Source organism: Felis catus, chromosome B1, assembly GCF_018350175.1.
Source record: "Felis catus isolate Fca126 chromosome B1, F.catus_Fca126_mat1.0, whole genome shotgun sequence".
NCBI classification, from domain to species: domain Eukaryota; kingdom Metazoa; phylum Chordata; class Mammalia; order Carnivora; family Felidae; genus Felis; species Felis catus.
The window spans coordinates 116449727-116472887 of record NC_058371.1 but is presented as its reverse complement, the minus strand read 5'-3'; the positions used below and the strand labels follow the sequence as shown (position 1 = coordinate 116472887).

General features: G+C 37.0%; 1 protein-coding gene across 8 annotated transcripts in view; it reads right to left on the bottom strand.

Moving 5' to 3' along the window:
- TBCK (TBC1 domain containing kinase) overlaps nt 1-23161 on the bottom strand; it is a 228105-nt gene that overhangs the window by 5532 nt on the left and 199412 nt on the right. For all 8 annotated transcript variants that reach the window (XM_045056031.1, XM_023252881.2, XM_023252880.2 and 5 more), the window contains one exon: nt 17387-17546. In XM_045056031.1, coding sequence (XP_044911966.1) covers nt 17387-17546 — 160 coding nt within the window. The remainder of the gene's footprint in view (nt 1-17386; nt 17547-23161) is intronic.

Here is a 23161-nt window from a genome sequence, read left to right as displayed (position 1 = left end):
AGTGGCCTGGGCTTAAAAATAATCCAAGTGTTGCCCTGTCCTGATTATTTAAGAAATTCTGAGATCATTAATAAAGGTCTGTCTTGATCATTTGAAGGACTTATCTCTGTGATCCCAATTAGAAACATCAGAGCTGTTTCTAGGAGTAGTAAGAAGGAGGAGTAGTAGGAAGGAGTAGTAGGAAGGAGGTAGGCATGACTTATCTAATACTCCACTGATCTTTTCCCTTGACAAAGGAGTCAAGTATAATTTTGAAGTGTCATTTTCATTTCAATCCTTGGTATGTTTCTTCCATAACTGAGATAAGTGTTCTGTCTCCTAATAGTCTTCTGTATTTAGATATTTTATAGTGAACACATTTATTTTCTTAAAAGTACTACATAAGTTTACTTTCTTTTTTTCTTAAAAAAATTTTTTTAGTGTTTATTTATTTTTTAGAGACAGAGTGTGAGCGGGGGAGGGGCAGAGAGAGAGGGAGACACAGAATCTGAAGCAGGCTCCAGGCTCTGCACTGTCAGCACAGAGCCCAACTTGGGGCTTGAACCCACGAACTATGAGATCATGACCTGAGCTGAAGTCAGACGCTCAATCAACTGAGCCACCTAGGCACCCACATAAAAGCTTACTTTCTTAAATAAACTACTTAAGGCAGCCGTTGTACACTTTTAGTAGGAGAGTATATGTGGAAAACAGTGTGGAGGTTCCTTAAACAACTAAAAATGGAACTACCATATGATCCAGCAATCCCACTTCTAAGTATGTATCCAAAGGAAATGAAATCTGGATTTTGGTGTTTGTACCCCCATTTTTATTGTAGAATGATTCCTAATAGTCAAGATATGGAAACAACCTATGTCCATTGATGGATAATGGATAAAGAAAATGTGTACACACACACACACACGAATATTATTAAGCCATAAAAATGGAAATCCTGCCATTTGGGATAATATGGGTGAAGCTGGAGGAATTATGCTAAGTGAAATAAACCAGACACATAAAGACAAATACTGTATGATTTCACTTATATGTGTAATCAAAAATGGTCAAACTCATAGAAGCAGAGAGTAGAATGGTGGTTGCTAGGAGTGAGAGTCTTGGGGAAAGGAGATGGGCAGATGTTAGTCAAAGGGTACAAAGTTTCAGTTATGAAAGATGAATAAGTTCTGGAGATATAATGTACAGCATAGTAATCATGGTTAAGACAAGTACAATAATACTGTATGGTTTACTTGAAATTTGCTAAGAAAATAAAGAAAGAAAATGGTAACTATGTGAGGTGATGGTATGTTAATTGGCTTGTGATGATCATTTCATAATACATACACATATCAAAATGTCAAGCTGTATACCTTAATATATACAATTTCTATGTGTCAATCATATCTCATTGCTGAAAAAAGATGACTACATAAGGTGTAAAACTGGTTTTCACAGTAATAACATCTAATAACAATTAGGTGGTGGCTACCATATACTCTTATTTGACTCACAGAAGGAAAATCAGCAGCAAGGCAAAACCAAAAAGGTGAAGATAAGGTCAGTAATCATCTTATACCTTACCACAGGCACTTGTGACAAGTAAGGAGCAGAACAGTTAATTACAGGGTATTAATGTGGAATATTATATGGAATAACATACTAGACCTGTAACCATACCAGAATATGGTTAATTATGCAATGAGAAAAACAATGGGAGCATGTACATCAACAATCATTAAATGGTCTCGGTTTTATTACGCTGAATTAATTAAACTTTTATCTCTTCATTTCTTTGCAGACAGCCTATTCTCTCTTGAATCCACTCCAATCAGACTTTTGTCTCCATCACTCCCCTAAAATACTCTTAAGAAGATCAGCAATAATCTCCACTTTGTCACACCGTCAAATCCAATTCTTAAGACTCAATCTGATGGGGCGCCTGGGTGGCGCAGTCGGTTAAGCGTCCGACTTCAGCCAGGTCACAATCTCACGGTCCCACGGTCCGTGAGTTCGAGCCCCGCGTCGGGCTCTGGGCTGATGGCTCAGAGCCTGAAGCCTGTTTCCGATTCTGTGTCTCCCTCTCTCTCTGCCCCTCCCCCGTTCATGCTCTGTCTCTCTGTGTCCCAAAAATAAATAAACGTTGAAAAAAAAATTAAAAAAAAAAAAAGACTCAATCTGAGTCTGACTTGATCCATCATTATCATCTACACAATTGATTATACCTTCCTCTTTTCAAAACTCTCTTCCATTGGCCTTCAGTATACCAATCTCTCCTCATTTTCTTACCTCATAAGCTGATCTTTCCAGTATCCTTTGGTGGATTTTCCTTGTCTTCCTGACTTCTGTCCCACTGCTATCTTTTGACTTCTATTCTCCATCTCCCTTCATCCCCAAAGTGATTTCATCTAGCCCCATGGCTTTAAGTCCCATCTATACACTGATGACTTTAAATTTATGCCTTTAACCTCTTCCCTGAACTCTAAACTCATGAATCTGTTTCCTCAATCTCTCTACTTAGATGTCTAATAAGCTTCCCAAACTTAACAGTTCAAAGGAAAACACACGATTTCTGCTCTATCTTTACTTCTAACCTCCCCCCTGAAGGCTTCTCCATCTCAGGAAATGGCAACTTTACTCTTCCTGGATACATATTTCCTTTTTGTCCTCTACCAAAGTATCATGTAGTCTCTAACTTTCAAAACATACTCAGAATCTGATCACTTATCACCGCCTCTGCTATTGCCACACAAGCCCACGCAATCATTATTTCTTCCATAGATTACCACATATTAGCCTAACTGGGCTCTCCTACTTCCCTCCCTGCCCCAATGGTCTATTCACTACACAACGTGAGTGATCCTTTAGAAAATGTCAGTCAGATCATATAACCTCTCTTTTTCAAAGCACTTCAATGGCCTCTTGGTTTTATTATTATTTTTTTAAATAAAATCTAAAGTCTTTACCATGATCTACAAGATCCTACATGATCTGAAAATCTGCAAACATTTCCTCCACTCCCCATGTTCAACTCCTTTAATCTCATCTCCTAGGCCAAACTACCATCACCTCCTATTTAGATTAGCAATAACTTCTTGTCTGACTGCTTCTGTCCTCACACCCTACAGTCTTTCATTATGAGGCAACCATAATGATCTATTAAAATAAAAGTCAGATCATATAAAACTCTTTGTTCCCCATGTTCTGGTGACTTTCCATTTCCCACAAAATAAGAGCTTCCCCGATCATCTTATAAAGAAAATAAGCCATCTAGCACTCTTTCCACTCATTCTTATTTTTTATTTCAGCATTTATAACCCATTGATACATATTTACTGACTGTCTCTTCCAAAATATTGTAAGCTCCATGAAAGGAGGGACTTTGTTTTATCTATTACTGTTTCTCCAATGCCCAGAACAGTGCCTAACACATCGACAGCATTTGCTCTAACATCTACTGAAGAACTGATTCATTCATTCAACAAATACGTTTTGATCATCTACAGTATGTCAGGAACTATGCCTGGCACTGGTTATACTGCTTTATTGCCAGTGGAAGAGGGGAAAATATTTTAGGCAAATAGTAAGAAAACTATCTAATTGGATCTGCTAAGAGTCAAATACTAGTTTCTCTTTTTCTTTACTAGGAGGGTCTTTCTTCAACTCTTGTATAAGTTGAAAGAGGTAAGATCATTTTTAAAAATAGTGCTTTTAAAAGGCATCTATATAAAAGAAACACAATTTATACAAACAATATTGATGATGAAGTTTATAAATATGTAAATAATAAACTCCTGTGTAATAATTTTGCTGTAGAAGTCCACAGAGCAGTCAGATGAAGGTTAATTTCATTTCCAGTTTCATTTCCATAGTTTAGGAACTGAAATAGATAAAAGAATTTGAAGAGGATGCAACAGAAGTTTCATTTTCTACTCTTGGGCTCCATGCTTGCTTCTTAGCTCCTGTTCACTCAAGCTTGGCAGTTTTTTTTTTTTTAATTTTTTTTTTCAACGTTTTTTTATTTATTTATTTTGGGACAGAGAGAGACAGAGCATGAACGGGGGAGGGGCAGAGAGAGAGGGAGACACAGAACCGGAAACAGGCTCCAGGCTCTGAGCCATCAGCCCAGAGCCTAACGCGGAGCTCGAACTCACGGAGCGTGAGATCGTGACCTGGCTGAAGTCGGACGCTTAACCGACTGCGCCACCCAGGCGCCCCTAAGCTTGGCAGTTTTTAGTGGTATGTGGACAACTTGAGACATATGTGAAAAACAAGGTATGTTAATAATTTCATGTGCAACTGTAAATTTCTCTTGTCTTTTCTACTTTACTTTCTTATACGTAATTCTAAGAAAATCTCACAGGGATTAAAGGAAGAGAATTCAAATTTTTTAAAGTATACATTGTGAATAGAAATGGCAAGAAAATATTTCCTCAAGGCACATGATATCTCAGCATAATATAAGCCAACGCAACTTCTATTTCATTGTTTGCTTTGTTGAAATCCCAAATACACATTTCTCCTTCACATGTCAAAATGGTGTTTTCCTTTCTTCCTCTTCCATTTTCCTTTGATCTCGTTTTCTTTGTTGCTCTCCTCTACCAGTCACTTGCACCAAAGCAAATTTTAGTTTATAATGGATACAATGGAGTTTTACAATTTCTTGAAGCAAATTTAAGTGTCATATATATGTATACACACACACACACACACACACACACACACACACACACATATTGAGAGAGAGAGAGAGAGAGAGAGAGAGAGAGAGAAAACACAAGTGGGGGAAGGAGCAGAGAGGGAGAGAGACAGAGAATCCCAAGCAGGCTCTGCACCCTCAGCGCACAGCCCGATGCGGGGCTCTCCAACCCACTAACAGTGAGATTATGACCTGAACCTAAGTTGGATGCCTAACTGACTGAGCCACCCAGTCGCCCCTGAGTTATATTTTTTTAATGGTCTTTTTTTGGTCTTTTGACCATATGTTGTTGAGGCCATCACCTGGAATTTGTCTTCCATTCTAGAATAATGCAATTATATAAGCTATTACATTTAATTATAGGAAAGAAAAAAACCTACCTTTTTTTCTGTATTATAAAATACTAAGTGTTTATTTCATAAGTAGAAGGATTCTGTACATACATATCCCATTTTAACTCCCTGAATTCTAGTCTGAACCTCTAAGTCTTTGACTGGTATTTTTATACTCGTGTCCCATTAGCACTTCAAACTCAGTATGTCCAAAATTCATCCCAATCTCTCCAAATCTACTTTCTCTTTCTACTTCTGTTAAAGGTATCGGCTACCTTCCCAAAAATCCAATCTGGAAATTTTAAAGTTACCTTTGACTTTCTAAACAAAACGTTGAAGCTATTTTTGACTTTGGCACAAGGTAAAATTAGGCACATTCATTTAGGCACAAAGCTGTGTTACTTCTGTGATTGTCTTGGATCCGTTCCTTCTTTTCCATTCCTCTGCTCCTACTCCATTTTAGATCCTAATTACTCTTGGATTAGTTCCTAAATGGTTCTTGTGCTTTTAGTTTTCTCCTTTCCATTTGCCTGGCACTTTGCTGCCCACACCTAGCATTATGGGAGACCCTCAGGAAATCCTGAGATCTCTAACACTATTGTGTAGAGAATTTTTCCTTCCTAAAGGCTATTGCCCTTAGGCAAGGTGATTCAAGATCTGTGGATCCTTTCCAAAGAATAGTTTGCTTATCTATAGTTAGGAAGGACAATATATAGTACCCAAAAATTCTTACTGAAAATTTCATTTTGATAATACTAAGTCTAACATTTCTTTGCATTTTGAGGACAAAAGAAATTCTTATTCTAAATTTAGGCTTCCTTATTCTTTATATAAGTACATGTACTTATTTATACACAAATTAAAGATTAATGAGCATATTGTCTTTTAGTGTCCTGAATAAAGAGAAGAGTGTGATAAATGTTACCAGATGCTTTGAATCACATAATAAAAGCAGTGAGGCCATTTCCCCAATGTTCTTTTGAAAGTTGTGGGGCTTTGGCTATCCATCTCAGACAAACTCCTATTTTCTTTTCTCCACAACCAGGAGAATTTTGCTAAGTGAAGGTTTAGGAACTGTTTAAGCAGTGGGACCTTGAAAGCTTGAGAGAAAAGACCAGCATTAAGGTAGCTTCTGGGAAGAACCTAGCATTGAAATAGACTAGGAATGTAGAAAGAGTGAAATTCTTTAACTGGTCTCTGGTTTTCGGTGCTTAAGAATTTCTATTTTATTGGGATCAAGGGCAAAGGAGAGGGAAGACACTAAAAGCAATTTGCCAAGTGACTTTCTAAAATACAGCTGATAGTATCACTTTCCTTCTAAAAAAACTTTTAATAGAGCCCCACTGCTAAAATGTACACTCCTTAGCATAGCATTCAAGGCCATCTATTTCCAGACTCTTCACCTATCTTTCCAGCCTTGTCTGCAGCTAAAAGCCTCTTCAAAGAAGCCCTATGCTTTCCAGTCAGCATGTGCTATTTCCTTTGCCTGGAATATTTCCTCCTGACTATGGCTCTCCTCCCAATACATTTCCTTAGTGAATCCTACTCATAATTCAAGGTCTAAGCCTATGATCACCTTCTCCAAGAAGCTTTAGGAACCCTTCATTTAACTGGAAGAAACTTTTTCCTTCTTATTGATATTCTAGAACTTTAATTATAAATTTCACATAGTGCATGCTACATTCTGCTTTGAGTTAATTGGTTTTATACATGTCTTATCTTTCTAACTAGATTGTAAATTTTTTGAGGGCAAGGGACTATGTCTTTCTCCTTTGTGTTTCCTCATAATAATTTCCATCATGTAAGCACTTAATGTTTGTTGTCTTGAATTAAATTAGTAGTTATTAGTATTTTTTTCTTTTGTCATCCTCTTTTACTAATTTCTACAAATGCACAGTCTATAGCACACTATTATTTCTCATGTGTTCATTCATCAAATACTTTTTGAACATTTACAGTGTGTCAGGAACTATGCTTGGCACTGGTTAAACTGCTTTACTGCCAGTCTTAATTAGTCATTAATTCAAACACCAAATATCTATTGAGTGCTTTCCACTTCAAAGGCACTATGCCAAGATCTGGGAGTACAACAATGAATATATTATATAATATAATCCTTGTCCTCAATGAGCTTGGAGTTCAGATGGAGATGCAGAAAAGTGTAGTGGCAATAAAAATGCCATTTGATAATTGCTACGTAGAGTCATCATTTACAGCTGTATAAATTGTGCCTTGCTTGAGAGAACCTGGAAAAGGGCTAAGCAGAACCCTTACATGGTGCTGTGTGCCCCTAAAGAAAGGATGAGTTTTGATCTAATGCACACAGAAATTATACAAATGGTAGTGGTCCCAAGTAAGTAAAAGATATCCTATGAGCGCTTGGGAAGGGTACTTAGTCCCAAACATGAGGAGTTAAGACAGTTCCTTGAAGAAATGGTATATAAACAGTCTTTTAAGACAAATGGTAGTTACCCAGGTGAACAGAAGTGGGAAAAATGTTCCAAATAGAAATAAGTATGAAAAGACAGTATATAGGGAACTACAAGTAGTTAATTACGGCCGGAGTCTAAGAGGGTGAGGCAAGAGCAGTGAGAGATGAGCTTGGAAAACTAAGCAGAGTTCAGATCATGAAGGGCCTTATGAATCATGAGGAGGATATGAATTTTATTTTGAAAGCAAAAAAAGTCACAGAGGCATTTGTGACATTCATCAGATTTGTATTTCAAAAAGCTCACCCTGGTTGTGGGGTAGAACTGGGGGAAGGGGACTGCAGGCAGGAACAGTGGAAGTTGCAGTGAGTCAGGAATGAGGTATTGGTGGTCTGAGTTAAGACAGGTGGGCAGTAAGGATGACAGAATTTCAGACCTAGCTAGCAGGGTGATAAGACAAACAAATACTTTTCTATATAATTTGTTGTCACTTAGTCAAGAAGGTGAGATAATTCACTCTTTCATTCAAACAGACTGGGTGGCATGGAGACAGGCGTAGGAACTTTGCAGTTAGCATAGGGTTTCAATCAGGGTTCTGCCGCTGGTTTGCTGCGGGATCTCGGGTAAGTCACTTAGCTCTTTTGGCCTTAGTGTCCTTAACTGTTAAATGTGTGATGATAACACACTTGAATAGTACACTTATAGTGCTGTTGAGAAGATTAAATTAGATATCATAAGTGCTGATTCATAGTAAATACTATAAACTAGTTTCCTTCTTTCCTCTCTTCCTCTTTCCAATCAATCCATTAATAGGAGAACCATTTACAACACGTTGCATTGTAGATTCAAACTTAAATAGTAGATTTGTCCCCAAAGGGGATGTAAGGTAGGGTTTACAGTGTTTATGATGAACTGTTTATAACAAAGCAGTAATTTATACTAGTAACTTTTACTGTTTACTGGGTCACATATACTTTGAGCAATTAAATGAAAGCTATGAATCTGCTCTCTCTCTCTCTCTCAAAAAAAAAAAAAAAGACACATATGTACAACACTTTACAGATAATTTCAGTTAGTTGAAAGACCTTCTAAAACTCATGACAGACTCTCGGTTAAGAAGTTTTCTTTTAGGGGCACCTGAGTGGCTCAGCCGGTTAAGAGTCTGACTTTAGCTCAGGTCATGATCTCATGGTTCTTGAGTTTGAGCCCCGTGTGGGACCCTGTGCTGACAGCTCAAGCCTGGAGCCTGCTTCAGATTCTGTGTCTCCCTCTTTCTCTGCCCCTCCCCCATTCACATTCAGTCTCTCTCAAAAATAAACATTAAAAAATTTTTGTTATAAAAAGTTTTCCTTTATACTCCTTTATCATTCATTTTCCTTTATAACTCATCTAATTTTTAACTAATGATAGTTGATAGTGACCTAGTGTTTATCGTATGGCAATTAGGATCTTCCTGTAAATTTACAGATTAGTGTTTAACAATAGCTTATACTTTCAAACAAGCCCTCTTAGGAATGGCTATGTGGAATTATTTTTAAGTTTACATTAAGAAAATAGGAGAAAAAATTTCAGACATGACATAAAAGTCTTTTTGAAAACAGTTCTTATTCTAATAGAAGAAAGTGTACTAGTTCATGTTAGAGAATAAACCTTTTCTGATAAAATTCCATCATCTAATACCATAATGTATCAGGAGCTCTAATGAGCCTTGTGGTACATTTTCCTTTGATCTGCAGTATTTGGGACCAGAATTTGAGCAACAATCATTTATCAAGTTCTGTTTACATTAGACAACTGAGAACAGTAAACCCATACTGTGTCCTAGCCACTGGCCGTGTTACACACAATATACTATGCTCTGAAAATAACGTATATAATTAAAAACTCAGATTCAAAACAGTTAGGGCTATGATGGATCATAGCCAAGTTCCAAACTCTATAGGTCAAGTGGGAGGGCGACTATGATTAGTTTCTTATTCAGCCACAAACATTCCTGTGGTATGGAGTAATTAATTAAATGGTGGGTTGTGGAGGGTAGGGTGGGTATGTAGAATAACACATACTTAGACAAAGATAACTTTCATCCTGTGACAGGTCATGAATATAGGTGCCAGAGATCACAAGAGTCAGATGGTGACTTGGCAGTTTTTCCCGCAAATTGGAAATGAGTACTCTCTCTTTTTAAAAAACTGCTTGTACACATAATACACCTAGTAAAGATGTTAAAAAAAAAAGTTTGAGGTGTTTTAAGGCCCGCTTTACTACAACTCCTACACTGCTTTTTACTTCACAAAACCTTTGAAAACCTATGAGAACAGGAACTCTACAGGGCAGGTTTTAGCTGAGGGGTCTTTTAAAGTAAGTTATCCTCCATCTATGCTATGCAGAGCCATACAGAAGAGTTTTCACTGTTACTTGTAAGCCTTGTATTATGTCTAGTGTGTTCAAGCCACATTAATATCTAAAATGTTTCCTTATAATCTGCTATAAACCCACAGAGCAAAACATTTGCTGACAAGAAGGCAAAGAATAAGCCAGAAAGAAAGCCAAGTTTAACCATGCTTATGGTTCTAACAATACCAAGAAAGAATTCCTTGCATTTTTGGAACTCATAAAAGAGATTCACTTCCCATTCTTTGCCAAAATGTTAAAAATGTTATAAAGAGGTCTGACACATTTTCTGACAGGTAAGAGATTTCATTCAAAGTGGTTTAAAAGTTTCACATTAATGAAACACATTAATGAAGAACTAGGTAGATATTATCTAGAGCCAGAGAAGTTTACTATGGGGACAACACATGCTGAATTGCTTATTTTCAGGTCACCTGGTCCATTTTGAGCACTCTTTCCATGGGATGAGAGTGTGGAAGCCTCACATTACCACAGTACAAACTAACTTCCAACCTAACATCCAAAGACCAAATAACACCTTGGCCACCAGGGGAGTGTAAGTAAACATAAGTGGACTATTATCTTATTTAAAAAATTGCTGCAATGGCATGCTTTCTTATTATAAATATAATCAATTTTAGTTGATAACAGATTTTAATATTTTAAATTTAATCCTTACCTGTCATGTGTAGAAAGTATCGGACACTCTGACTGTTCAGTCATAGAATCTCCATAAAGATCATCTCTTGTCTAGGTTTCTGAATCAACTGTTACTCAGAAATATATGTTTTGCTCTTTTCTATTTTTTTGTTTTGTTTTGTCTTCCTTTGTTTTGTTTTGCAGGAAAGAATAATAGCAATAATAGCACACATGGCTTATTATTGCCACTGGCTCTTGTGTTCTCAGATGAATATTTCTTTTGATGACAAAAGAAAGGCACTGATTTTATGCCAAGAATACAACGTTTTTAAGGGAAAGACAAGCTGTTCCTAATATTTTCCAAAGGGTTGACAAAACAGAGTGAAATGCAAAGATTCTTTCAATTTCTTTCTTAGATAACTTTTTGAATGGGATACACTGGCAGGGATGAAATTTTGGTGGTCTTATAACCACAAAATATAATCTGGATGGATAAAGTCTATGAGTTTCAGTGACAACACAACAATATGATGTTTACAGTTTTTCTCAAGGACTCACTAAAGGTAGAGAAACACCTACTGGAATTTCATTTTGTTCTTGTCCATGTTGTTGGCCATTTTCTAGTCTGGCAGCCATCACTAGTTCTAGAGCTGGATTTCACTACCTTCCTTCCCCAGAGAGGAGAAACAAGTAACCCCATAACACATCACAGCATGCTACTCTGCTGTTATCATTCTCCGTAAACATTATAATTTACTTCTAGGAAAGAGGTGGATGCATAATGGTATTTTGTCCAGGAGAGATACATGAGACTTTCACCTTAGGTTGGGAGTGGGATAGTGTGAGTAATGGTTGCTGTACTAAAACAAACCATAAATTTTCTCTTAGGTAATATTTGATTAATATTAAAAATCAAAATTTCCTTTAAATCTGAGAAATCTGATCAAGGAAATAACAATGTTCCTTCCTGTGGGTTCATTTAATCCATAATTTGGCTGATGGACTTCTCTCTGCCTCCCCCTATTGATCTGAGTAGTTACTGCCTTAATTCTCAGATTTATTCATGAGCTCTCTGAGATTAATTCAGCACATTTTGGTTTCGGAAGAGGTATCTTTTATGGTGCTTTCTGTACAGATCATGTTGGCATTTTTCTTCTATGCCCAGGAAATCGAATTTCAGTTTAGCAATCGAAGATACAGTTTCTCATGTAAATTTAAAAAGATGATTATCTCTGCAGTGAGAATAATGAGACCTTTCCATCTTTTTCATTTCAAATGTTACACAAAGCCTGAATCGACTTTACCCTTGTTTTGATACAGAGGTCTTCCTACTCCCATTAACCCTACCAACACTTGCAGTCTGCATCTGTTTGGCTTGTCAGATTGAACTCAGCCACACAGCAGCAAGGATCAGCACAAAATCCAACCTACCCTTGGAGCATTGGTACACAGTTTAGAGACTCAGGATTCCACTTTGCTCACTTGAGACCACCTGACATTCCTTGATGCTGACACATTTGTTCTCAGAATATCTGGAAGTGCTTGATTTTATAATAGCTCACTGCTTTATTTAACCTGTAGCGTAAGGTGAATTAAAGATTACCTGACAAGTGAGATTCAGTAGGATTCGGTACGGAGAGCTTCTATGTGGTACCCAATTAAACTAAGGTCTTTGTAGTCCTCCTTTTTTGCTCCGCTCATGGGAAAACCAATGTTTTAGCTAGGCAAGAAATGGCAGATACTAAAGGTTTCATGGCATATTTAATGTGGAAGCTAGGCCAGATACAAAAAGGCTTATGAAGTGGTAATGACAAAGAAACCATTAAATTGCTGATCAATTGTAATTATAGGAAATAGTTAATGAATACATAAATAAAACAGGATCATGTATCTTCCAATTACAGTTATTTAGGTATGCAAATAAGCTGTAATAGATCTGTTTTGCCTTCTCCTATGTCATTGTAGACAATATATTCAATATACTTGGGCATTATGGAGTAAATCCTTCATATTTGTATTACAAAAGACACTCCGCTTCTAATTTGTATGTCAAATGGGTGATTTTAATACTGTCATTGACTAGACAAGTGGCTCATTTTTATTTTCTTGCAGTTGCCCAATGATATTTTGCTACTTGTTAAATTAAACATTGAGAGCACTTTTCTTTATTGAGCTATATATACTCTATTTCATTTAATATTTTCATTTGTTGGGTTTTCAGTCTGGATCTTTGACTAGATCTTAATAGAAGATGTAAAACTAGAAAAATTACAGTCAGTGCCTACTTTTGTAAATAAAGAATTCCCTAGTCCAAATATGGGTTTGACATAAAAATCACCAACATTTATGAAGATAATTTGTAACTGTACTAACTAGAATTGGTACCTCTGCTTTCTTTTCATAGCATTCAACTGTGACTTTCTTAATCTTTTCAAAATAGGACTCTGCCAGCTGCTAGCTGCAGTACACTCATTTCAACTTAGAAGATAACCTGTTACTGGCTTGGAAATCACTGTTTTTTGTGTTTTTGATTTTTAAAAAAATACTCACAAGGGAAAAAGATGAGACTTGATCAGAAGGGCTCTTATGAAAGAATGTCTACTATGACCAAAAACTGTAGGCCTCAGATGAACTGTGGGCAGTAGGGTAGTCTGAACACATCAAACTCTAGAACTTTTTAAAAATTCCTATTTTAACAATTTTAGGTGTACAATAAGTGGCATTAAGTACACTCACAATGGTGTAAACTGTTACCAGTAGTTATTTCCAAATTTTTTTATCATCCCAAATAGAAACTCTGTTTCAAGAAAAACTCTCCTTCTCCCCTCTGTCAGCCCTCAGTAATACTAATTTACTTTCTGTTTCCATGAATTTGCCTATTCTAGATAGTTCATTTAAGTGGAATCACAGAATATTTGTCTTTTGCATTTGCCTTATTTCAACGTAGCAAGATGTTTTCAAGGTGCATCCATGTTGTAGCATGTATCAGACTTCGTTCCTTTTTAAGGCTGAATAATATTACATTATACGTATACACCACATTTTGTCTCTTCATTCATCTGTTGATAGACACTTGGGTTGTTTCTACCTTTTGGCTATTCTAAAGAGTGGTAATATAATCACCGGCATACAAGTATGTATCTGTTGGATGCTTGTTTTCAATTTTTTTGGCTATTTACATAAGGGTGGAATTGCTGGTCATGGTGTAATACTAAGATTATAGTTTGAAAGAATTGCCAAACTGTTAAACAGAAGTTGCACCATTTTGCATTCCTGCCAGGCTTGTTTCTCCATATCCTTGCCAACAGTTGGGTGTGAATTGGTATCTCACTGTGGTTTTGATTTGCATTTCATTAAAGACTAATGATGTCAAGTATGTTTTCATGTGTTTATTGGCCATTTGTATATCTTCTTCACCCCTAGAGCCAAAAGGACTGGAGGCTGGAAAAAGAAAGTAGTTAGAGAAGGCTTCCTGGAGAGAAGTGTTAACCTTCAATAGAGGGATACAGCAAACCTGAGAATTTTTGAGGAAGAATACAGGGGGATAAACATCCTTGACTCTTCCCCTCTTATAACTTGTCAGAACTCCCCATTAGCTCAACAGCTGGAAGCCAGAGAACATGGAAGCCAGTCTCCTCAAACAGACAGCAGGGTGAATAAGGGTGGAGAGTGGAATTAGAATGAAAGGTGGAACAAATGGAAGCTATCCAGCACAACCATGGATACATAGAATTCCAGTAAAGAGACTTTAAATTGAGATGCTTCCAACTTACTTGGTGGTGGGAAGGAAGCATTAGTAAAGTTATACAGATCTGTACAGCAGGTTAAAAGATGATGGAACAGCATACACAAATAAATACTTAAAGTTATTTTTAGCCCCGTGGGGAGAAAAGTTATTAAGATCCATCTCTATACAAATACTTAAATCATATCTCAAAAATAATTTCCTGATGTTGGACTGAAGCACTAATACTGAGCATAGAATATGTTCAGTCATTGTTGTCTATAAGCATTAATGACCACAGAGTTTGAAGATGAAGGAATTATTCATGATAGTATCTGGTCTCTGATAAACAAGACATTGGCTAATTTATTCATAAAAGGATGGCTCTTCATTTACATATTCATAATGTGATGGTTGTACTATTACATCTTTTTTTATTAAAAATTTTTTTTAACGTTTTTTATTTATTTTTGAGACAGGGAGAGACAAAGCATGAACAGGGGACGGTCAGAGAGAGGGAGACACAGAATCTGAAACAGGCTCCGGGCTCTGAGCTGTCAGCACAGAGCCCGACGCGGGGCTCGAACTCACGGACCGCGAGATCATGACCTGAGCCGAAGTCGGCCGCTTAACCGACTGAGCCACCCAGGCGCCCCTATTACATATTTTTTAAAATGTTTATTCATGTATTTTGAGAGAGGATTACACATGCCAGCACAGAAAGAGGGAGAAAGAGAATCCCAAGCAGTCTCCATGATGTCAGACAGCTGTGCTGACAGCTCAGAGCCTGGAGCCTGCTTTGGATTCTGCCTCCCTCTCTCTCTGCCCCACCCCCCACTTGCGATCTGTCTCTCTCTCTCAAAAATGAATAAACATTGAAAAAAATTTAGAAACAAACAAGCAAACAAACAAACAAAGATCCAATGGCAGCATTCAGACTCAAAAGCCTTAAGAACTCACTGAGTTAAGGGCATGGCCTATAGAGTAACATGGACTCATGTTTCAATCCTGGCTCCGAGACAGGCAAATTAAAACTGAGTCTAAGTTTTTCTCATATGTAAAATGTGTAGAATAATGTCTCCCTCATAGAATTGTTGTGAAGAATGAAATAACGTATAAACAATATTTACTACTTACAAAGACCAATAATTAGGATTATTATCATTGTAAAGATTTCTTCTTATGGCTATCACTTAGAACCCAGAAATATGTGCTTTTCAATAGTACTTCTGTGGCTTGAATGTACTGATAGTCATTGCAACTGAAAATTGATATTTTTCGGGGCGCCTGGGTGGCTCAGTCGGTTGAGCGTCCGACTTCAGCTCAGGTCACGATCTCGTGGTCTGTGAGTTCGAGCCCCGCGTCAGGCTCTGGGCTGATGGCTCAGAGCCTGGAGCCTGCTTCCGATTCTGTGTCTCCCTCTCTCTCTGCCCCTCCCCCATTCATGCTCTCTCTCTGTCTCAAAAATAAATAAATGTTAAAAAAAAAAATTAAAAAAAAAAAAGAAAATTGATGTTTTTCATTGGAGTGATGTGGCAATGTAGATTAATGTAGCAGCAGTAGTATTATGGTAGTAATAATATTTATTATAATTATATTATATTATATATAATATTATATTATAATTATAATAATTATTATTATCATTTAACAACTTACATAAAAATAATTTAGATACCATGACTTTAGTTCTAAAATGTTCTCATTTACTTAAAACTGCACATTTGTCATTTAGTATACTGACTTTCTCTGAAATAGGTGTATTTAAATTGTTCCCTGTTAGATGTCAGATATAATAATATAAAAGAGGAAGTGAGTGATATATGACATAATTAATATCCACTTAGATCCTTCTTTAATATGGTCAGTTAAGCTTCATCATCAAGAATGACCTTCATTTAGTGTTAAAAACCAATGTTACTGTTAGCCCTGTAACTTCTGAGACAAGGATGCTTAAAATGGCTTATGACCAAAAGTTTCAAAGTTCTCATCTGACTACCCTTCTAGATTACTCAGTATATAGAGACACTAAGGAATGTATATATTAGAGGGGAATATTTTATCTCCACTGCTCATTTATTTGAGAAGGAAATTTTTCTAAGTATATTCCTAACTTTGCTTTTGTCCCTCTATTCACTCTGTCCAGGGTAGTGATTTATTTGATTGGCAAATTTGGGAAGGCTCTGTCTTGCCCTTCTTCCTTTTGGGAATAAGTTACCTGCAGGGATCAAACTACCTCTGCCACTTTTCCAGGAGCAGATCCTTCCCTCCCTTTAGAAAGAGGGCCTGTCCTGGCTCGATGTTGCCCCCATCTAGATATGTTCACCAATTCTGGGGGGTTTGTGAGCAAGCCCATTTGTTCTCATATAAACTATATTCTCTAACTTGTGTTTTATAAAAAATAACGGTGATATTTTTGACCTCCATATGCCACTCTTTATTTTTTTTTCTTTTTTCTTTAAGAAAACATTTTTTTTAACGTTTATTTATTTTTGAGACAGAGAGAGACAGAGCATGAATGGGGGAGGGGCAGAGAGAGAGGGAGAAACAGGCCCCAGGCTCTGAGCCATCAGCCCAGAGCCCGACGTGGGGCTTGAACTCACAGACCACGAGATCGTGACCTGAGCTGAAGTCGGATGCTTAACCGACTGAGCCACCCAGGCGCCCCTCTTTGTTTTATTTTCAATCTGCTTAGAACATAGGGGAGAGGGAGACATTTTATTTTTTCATATACTCCTCGTATCTAAAAGTGGATATCCTTCCGGAATTCTCTATCATCAAAAAAGCTTTGAGCCTATAGTAAATAAAATCTTCAAATCCAAAAAATTCTATTATGACCAGTTTTCAGAGCCTCCAATCAAGCCCCAGTGTGCTCCTCCAATGGAAGGAATTGAAGCTATTTTCTATGCAATTTCAGAAAGAAGTTCAAAAACAAAACAACAACAAAAAAACACCTTAGGCTATCATTTGTATCTTTCTAAGTTTACTATTGATCTTAATGTTGCACAATGAGGGAAAAGCATTAATTCTTTTACCGGGAAGAGGTAGACAAACTCTTCTACAGACAGATATGCAAAGCTCAATGTTTGCTTTACGACCAACTCCTGAAGAAACATACTTTTAGACAAACTATTATAAGGCACAGTTGGACAACACAGCATTATGTTCATATGACATTTCTGAGTCCACTTACCTCTGCTGTGTGCTTTGCCACCTGCCCCACGATGACAATGACCTTCCCTTTGAAGCTCTGGAGCACAGAAGTGAAAGGGCCCTGGGTAAGCTCTCCATCTGCAGTGAACGCAGCACTGAATGGAATGTTGATGCTGCCTGAAATATGACCCCGAATAAAACTGAGAAGGAAAGTTAAGGAAAACATCTATTTGTGTGTAGACTTGAGTGTGGGAGGGAAACTCACAGAAGTAATTGATCCACAGGAGATAGTACGTTAAAGTTAAATGCAAATGGAGACCAGACTTAAAAATTCCAAGCGGACAAAACTTGTTTAGTCATACAAGGAAAGTTGAGCTTATTTTGCAAGACAAGTGAAGCTAACTTGACCTAGGGCACTTCTTGCTTATGCCTCTGAAAATCATAAGCAAAATTTAAATTTTTCCCCCAATTGTTGTGTGACCCCAACCAATTCCCTCTCATTTAAGAAAATTCTAATATTGTAACCAAACTGAAAACTAAGCAGTCACTACCTCCACATTGTATAAGCTGCTTTGTAACAATATGCCCTGAGCCTCACTCTATGTTTTGTTTGAGTGCTGCTGATTTATAGTCTGTCTTTTTGGTATGTGCACCATAAACTTTTGCTAATTGCTATTTCAGTGATTCATTGGTTTCACTTCTGTTTTTTTCCTTCTTCTCACCTGAACTTCTGACAGTTCTAAACATCTTGAACGCTCAAGATGTTGAATGTGTATTTTATCTAAATGAAGGTACCGCTAAGAAAAACAAGCAAACAAAAACGCTAAATGTGAAAATAGAACGGAAAAAAGAAAGGAAAAGCATGAGTCAAAAATTTAAAGCAGACTTTCCTGATTGAATGAAGTATTGTAAAAGTCATCAGGATGTAGCAAATCAATGGCAATCACATGGGTTGCATAATAGTGACGGCTTTCAGTTTATTACTACTACTATGATTATTTTACAGCTCTGAAAGTAAACTGGATATCCTAAGATCTAACTTGATACTGCAAAGCCTATCTACTTTGGGCAAGTGATTGCTAAATGGGATTCTGTTTAGAATTGTTAGGTCATTAGCACTGCTTGGAAACACTTGTGTTGTGGGCTATTTCTCAAGTAAACTTCAATGACATTTCCATTCTTTCCGATTTTATGTTCTCTAAAGGCACAATGTGTTATTATATTTGTACTTTAGAAGGGTTCTTCTGGTTTCATTGTGTTTTACTTTTAATTTGGCAACTAAAAGCATATGTTAGTTTAAAATATTTAGTAATATCATATGATCTTAAAGAAAAAGATATATGCCTCTAACTAAGGCATAGTATATTTCAAGAAGTGGTAGATGATGAAGTCAGAGAGGCAAATTAAATAATAATTATGAACTTAGTCCTCTGACCATTCTCAAAGTATTTAAATTTCTGTTAGAAATGTGAGATTCCTTTTTATGTTATTATTTGTTACCTGTCAATACTGCCTGCTCCTGTCACTAAATGCCATGATTTTAACATATTGTGCTTCTTGGACTCTCTAGATTTGTTCTAAAAATTTTATAGGGGCGCCTAGGTGGCTCAGTTGATTACGCGTCTGACTTTGGCTCAGGTAATGCTCTTGCAGTTCATGGTTTCCAGCCCCTTATTGGGTTCTCTGCTGTCAGCATATAGGCAGCTTTGGATCCTCTGTCTCCCTCTCTCTGCACCACCCCCCCCCCCCCAATAAATAAACATTAAGAAAATTAAAAAATTTACAAATAAAGGCCCATATATCTTTAAAAAAAGATAAAAAAGAAAATATATGTTCCCAAAAGTAATTCAAAAGTACAATTAAAAAGAGGATTCCTGGGGTGTCTGGTTGGCTTAGTCAATAGAGCATGCAATGCTTGACCTTGAGTCATGAGTTTGAGCCCCACCTTAGGTGCAGAGATTACTTAAAAATAAAATGTTCTGAAAAAAAAGTATGATTCTTCATATAGAGTCTATAGAGGAAGACACTCCCAAATAACTCTCCAAATAAACATAAAGTAACTGTTAAAACTGCTCTGAAAGAGACATATATGATACTCTGATAGAATATATCAACTTGGGGAAGATAGGGAAGGTTTTCACGGAGAAAGCAAATGACACTGAGTTAGAATTGAAGAATTAACAAAAGTTAATTAGCCAAGGGGATGGAATGGAGGTGGGACAGGGTGGTGGAAGGGACACATGTTTCACGCAGAAATGTTAGGCTGATAGAGGGTAGGCACATGGCCAACAAGGAGAAAGAAAGGAAGGCCAGTGCCAGCAGAATTTAGAGATCAACGCATACATAGCAGGAGGTAAGGTGAGCTTGGAAGCGGATGCAGAGGCCAGGCTGAGCAGGCCCTTGTAGGTCACGTTGATAATGCTAGTCTTTATCCTAGAGCATTGAAAATCAGTATTTTAAACAGAGAAGTAACAAATCACATTTGTACTTTGGCAACGAAGTGGAGAAAGGCTAGAAGACTGAATGTGAAGACTGGTTTATAAGAAGACCAGGCAATGTCTTCCCTCCCTTAACAATCACTGAAGATGACCATGGAGGGATGTTTATGTGCTCACAGAGGCATTTCCCCTACACTTCCACTTTAGAGATGTCTTAAAAAATGGAATAGTCACAAAGTTTTAAAAGGTTATGCTACAAGCAACTAATATTCCACCCCCCCAACTCAACTAGTGATCACTGTAGAAGGGGAAAATTATAATTATTTACTGACATGACAGTGTCTCAATTGCTCCAGTTTGTAGGTTCATCTTTAGACTCCACTTCTTCCTTTCTCTCTCATTCAACATTGAGAGGAGAAATTGAGGCTCCTACTCTCAAGAGTGATGGTAAAGACTGATCATGGGTCTTACATTCAAAATTTTTTAGTCAGTTGCTCCTTCATCGTTTTTTTCTTTAAAGAAAACATTTGGCATTAATAATGAAGGAAACAATTATAAAAAAGTTTTGAAGAGGGAAAGTAAACATTAGTACCCCGTGTACACTGTTTAGTTCGAGTCTTGTAGGATGGACAAGACTCGAACAAGAATGTATAATCATGGGCGGATCACCCTGGATTTCATCGGCACTAGGTTCTCAAACATTTATAATTACTCAATACTCTCAGCTGCAGTTTTTATGAATAGCCACGACTTTGTTCTCAGCATATAATTACTCTGATAGTACTTTTGTCTTCACTTAGGACATACCTTAGCATGGAATTTTCTGATGCCACAAACCAAGAACCTAACAACTCAAATATTCTCAGCAAATGATTCTACATCTGCCATTCTGAGTCACTTGCCAGAGAGAGTTTCTGTGTTTATCAAACAGCCCTTATCAACTGTGAACATTTTTTTTTTCTTTCTGGTGTTTATAAAGTAGCAAAACCAATATAAGCTGATCCTAGTCAAGCATTGTAGTAGACATATTTGGGGGGCTTGCTCGCCTCCCACTTTCTTGTTTGAAAGAGCCCCAACTACCGCTCCTCAGAAAGGGTGAGCCTAGATCGCCGTGGTTGTATCAGATGATCCTTCCATAATCATGACTGACAGTACAGAAGGGAAGGGGAGGGTGAAGGTAGATATCTGATGCAGGCTGAGCCAATCAGATCCTCTCCCTTGAAAGTCAGAAATAAAAGATAAAAGACAATGCTTAGACTGTGTTAAGCTTTACAGTGTAAGTTACATCTGAGGGTCTTCTATAAAAATCTGTCAGTCACATATTAGAAAATTAGTGATTCTAAAAATAAAGTTTATTTTACAGGATAAATTCTATAAATATTTGGCTTGAGAAAGTACTCATCTGTACTCCAATAGTCAATATCTAAAATCTGTATCTAAAATCATACAGGAACACCTAGATGATTTTGTGAATTTAGTATCACCACCAATTTACTCCGTGCTTTTGAAGATTTCAGTCCAGGGGTACCTGGGTGGTTCAGTCGGTTGAGTATCTGACTTCGGCTCAGGTCACGATCTCAGGGTTTGTGGGTTCAAGCCCTGCACTGGACTCTGTGCTGACAGCTCAGAGCCTGGAACCTGCTTCAGAATCTGTGTCTCCCTCTCTCTCTGCCCCTCCCCCGCTCACACTCTCTCTGTCTCTCTCTCAAAAATAAACATTAAAAAAAAAAAATTTCAGCCCAAATTGCCTTTTAGTCACTAGAAGTAAGTCATAAACTTGTTATTATCCTAGTGTTTTCTGTTGGTTGTGCTTTATAGTTTGATTTTTTAAAAAATCCATATTAAATGTTAAAATGCTTTAAAATATGATGGCAGCAGAGACTTTCTGGAAAGAAGAAAATTATAATCCAAAATGCAAAGCTATTCCAAATCTTTTCCAGGCTATCTCAACATTTTGAAAGATAAGGCACAACAGAAATAAAACTTTAAACCACACTTCCCCTATTCTTAGTTTAGTTCAATCAAAAAGTCCTGGAAAACATTTAAAAGCACTCATCCAAGAACACTCTTGTCATAAAACTTCTAGTGCAAATAAGATTAGGTAAGCGTGAGTGCTCTTAGGGTGGTCCACGCTCTAAATATCTATCCTTAACTACATGGTAAATAGCAGAGAAGAGTAAGGTTGGCCTAGTTACATATTAAGACATTTACTGTGAACATTACCTTTTGTTTACGTAAGTTGAACAATGAAGTCAATTTTGATTTAAGGATATAGCTTCCTTTGTAATTAAGATTCTCTGTCTCCATTACAAATTCTCATGTGAAACAGACATCGTATGATGAAGCAGAACTCCTTTATGTAATTTCCAAACATGTGAGAGTCTGCCAGGTTATATTGTAAAGGTAGATAGTTGACTTCTCTTACTTTCCAAGTCCTCCATAATCATAATAAAACATTAGGTTTATCTGAAAACTGAGCAAAGAGCAGATTTCTGTATATTTTGTGTTAGCTAGACAGAACAAGTAAAGAGTGAGATAGAGACAGTTTCTGACATATAGTAACCCTAGTTCTCAAAGTTGACTCCTATTTGTCCTGGGCAAGATATGGCAAGGAGAACAAAATGATAGAGAATACATGTCTGAGATACATACTTTCTCCATGCTCTAAGAACTTCAGTCATATTTCATTGTATTGCAGAGGGAGAGAAGTGTGTATGTGTCCTTAATACTAAAGCAGTATTAGAGACGAGCATGCAACAATACATATTTTGGGATTATGACTGTCACTTCATTGCTTTCCTCATATTCTAGACAAAAATCTAGATTCTCTGCATTCGTCTTTTGTACTTAAAAAAGCCATTGCTTGTCAGCAAAACACAGATGTGGGGTAATAATACTCATACTTGAAGACATTCTACACTGAGTACATTGCCCAACAGCTACATACTATGCTACTGTAGAAACTAAGAACTTAAAAAGTGTCAGCTTCAAAGTACCCACTTTAGAATCTAGCAAGGTAATAGAAGCCAAAGTATTTATGTGGTGATTAGCTCCAATCATATATACATCTTTATAGCGTAACAATGTCCATCACAAATTTTCAGATTGGTTTTGGCAACAGTGGCAATGGCACTCATAAACAGTAACTTTTTAACCTATCAGTGTTCATAAAACATTTTTACTGCTAGGATTTTTGACAACATACTTGAAGGAATTAAAAGATAAGAGACACGATTAAAGACATCAGCAGTAATTACAATAAAACCTCTGCTATGGAACAATAGAAGCTATAAAAACAGTTATTATAGCAGTCACCTAGTCAGCTATTTAAATCAAGTTGTTTGCTATACTGATTGCACTCTGTGATATATTCTAAG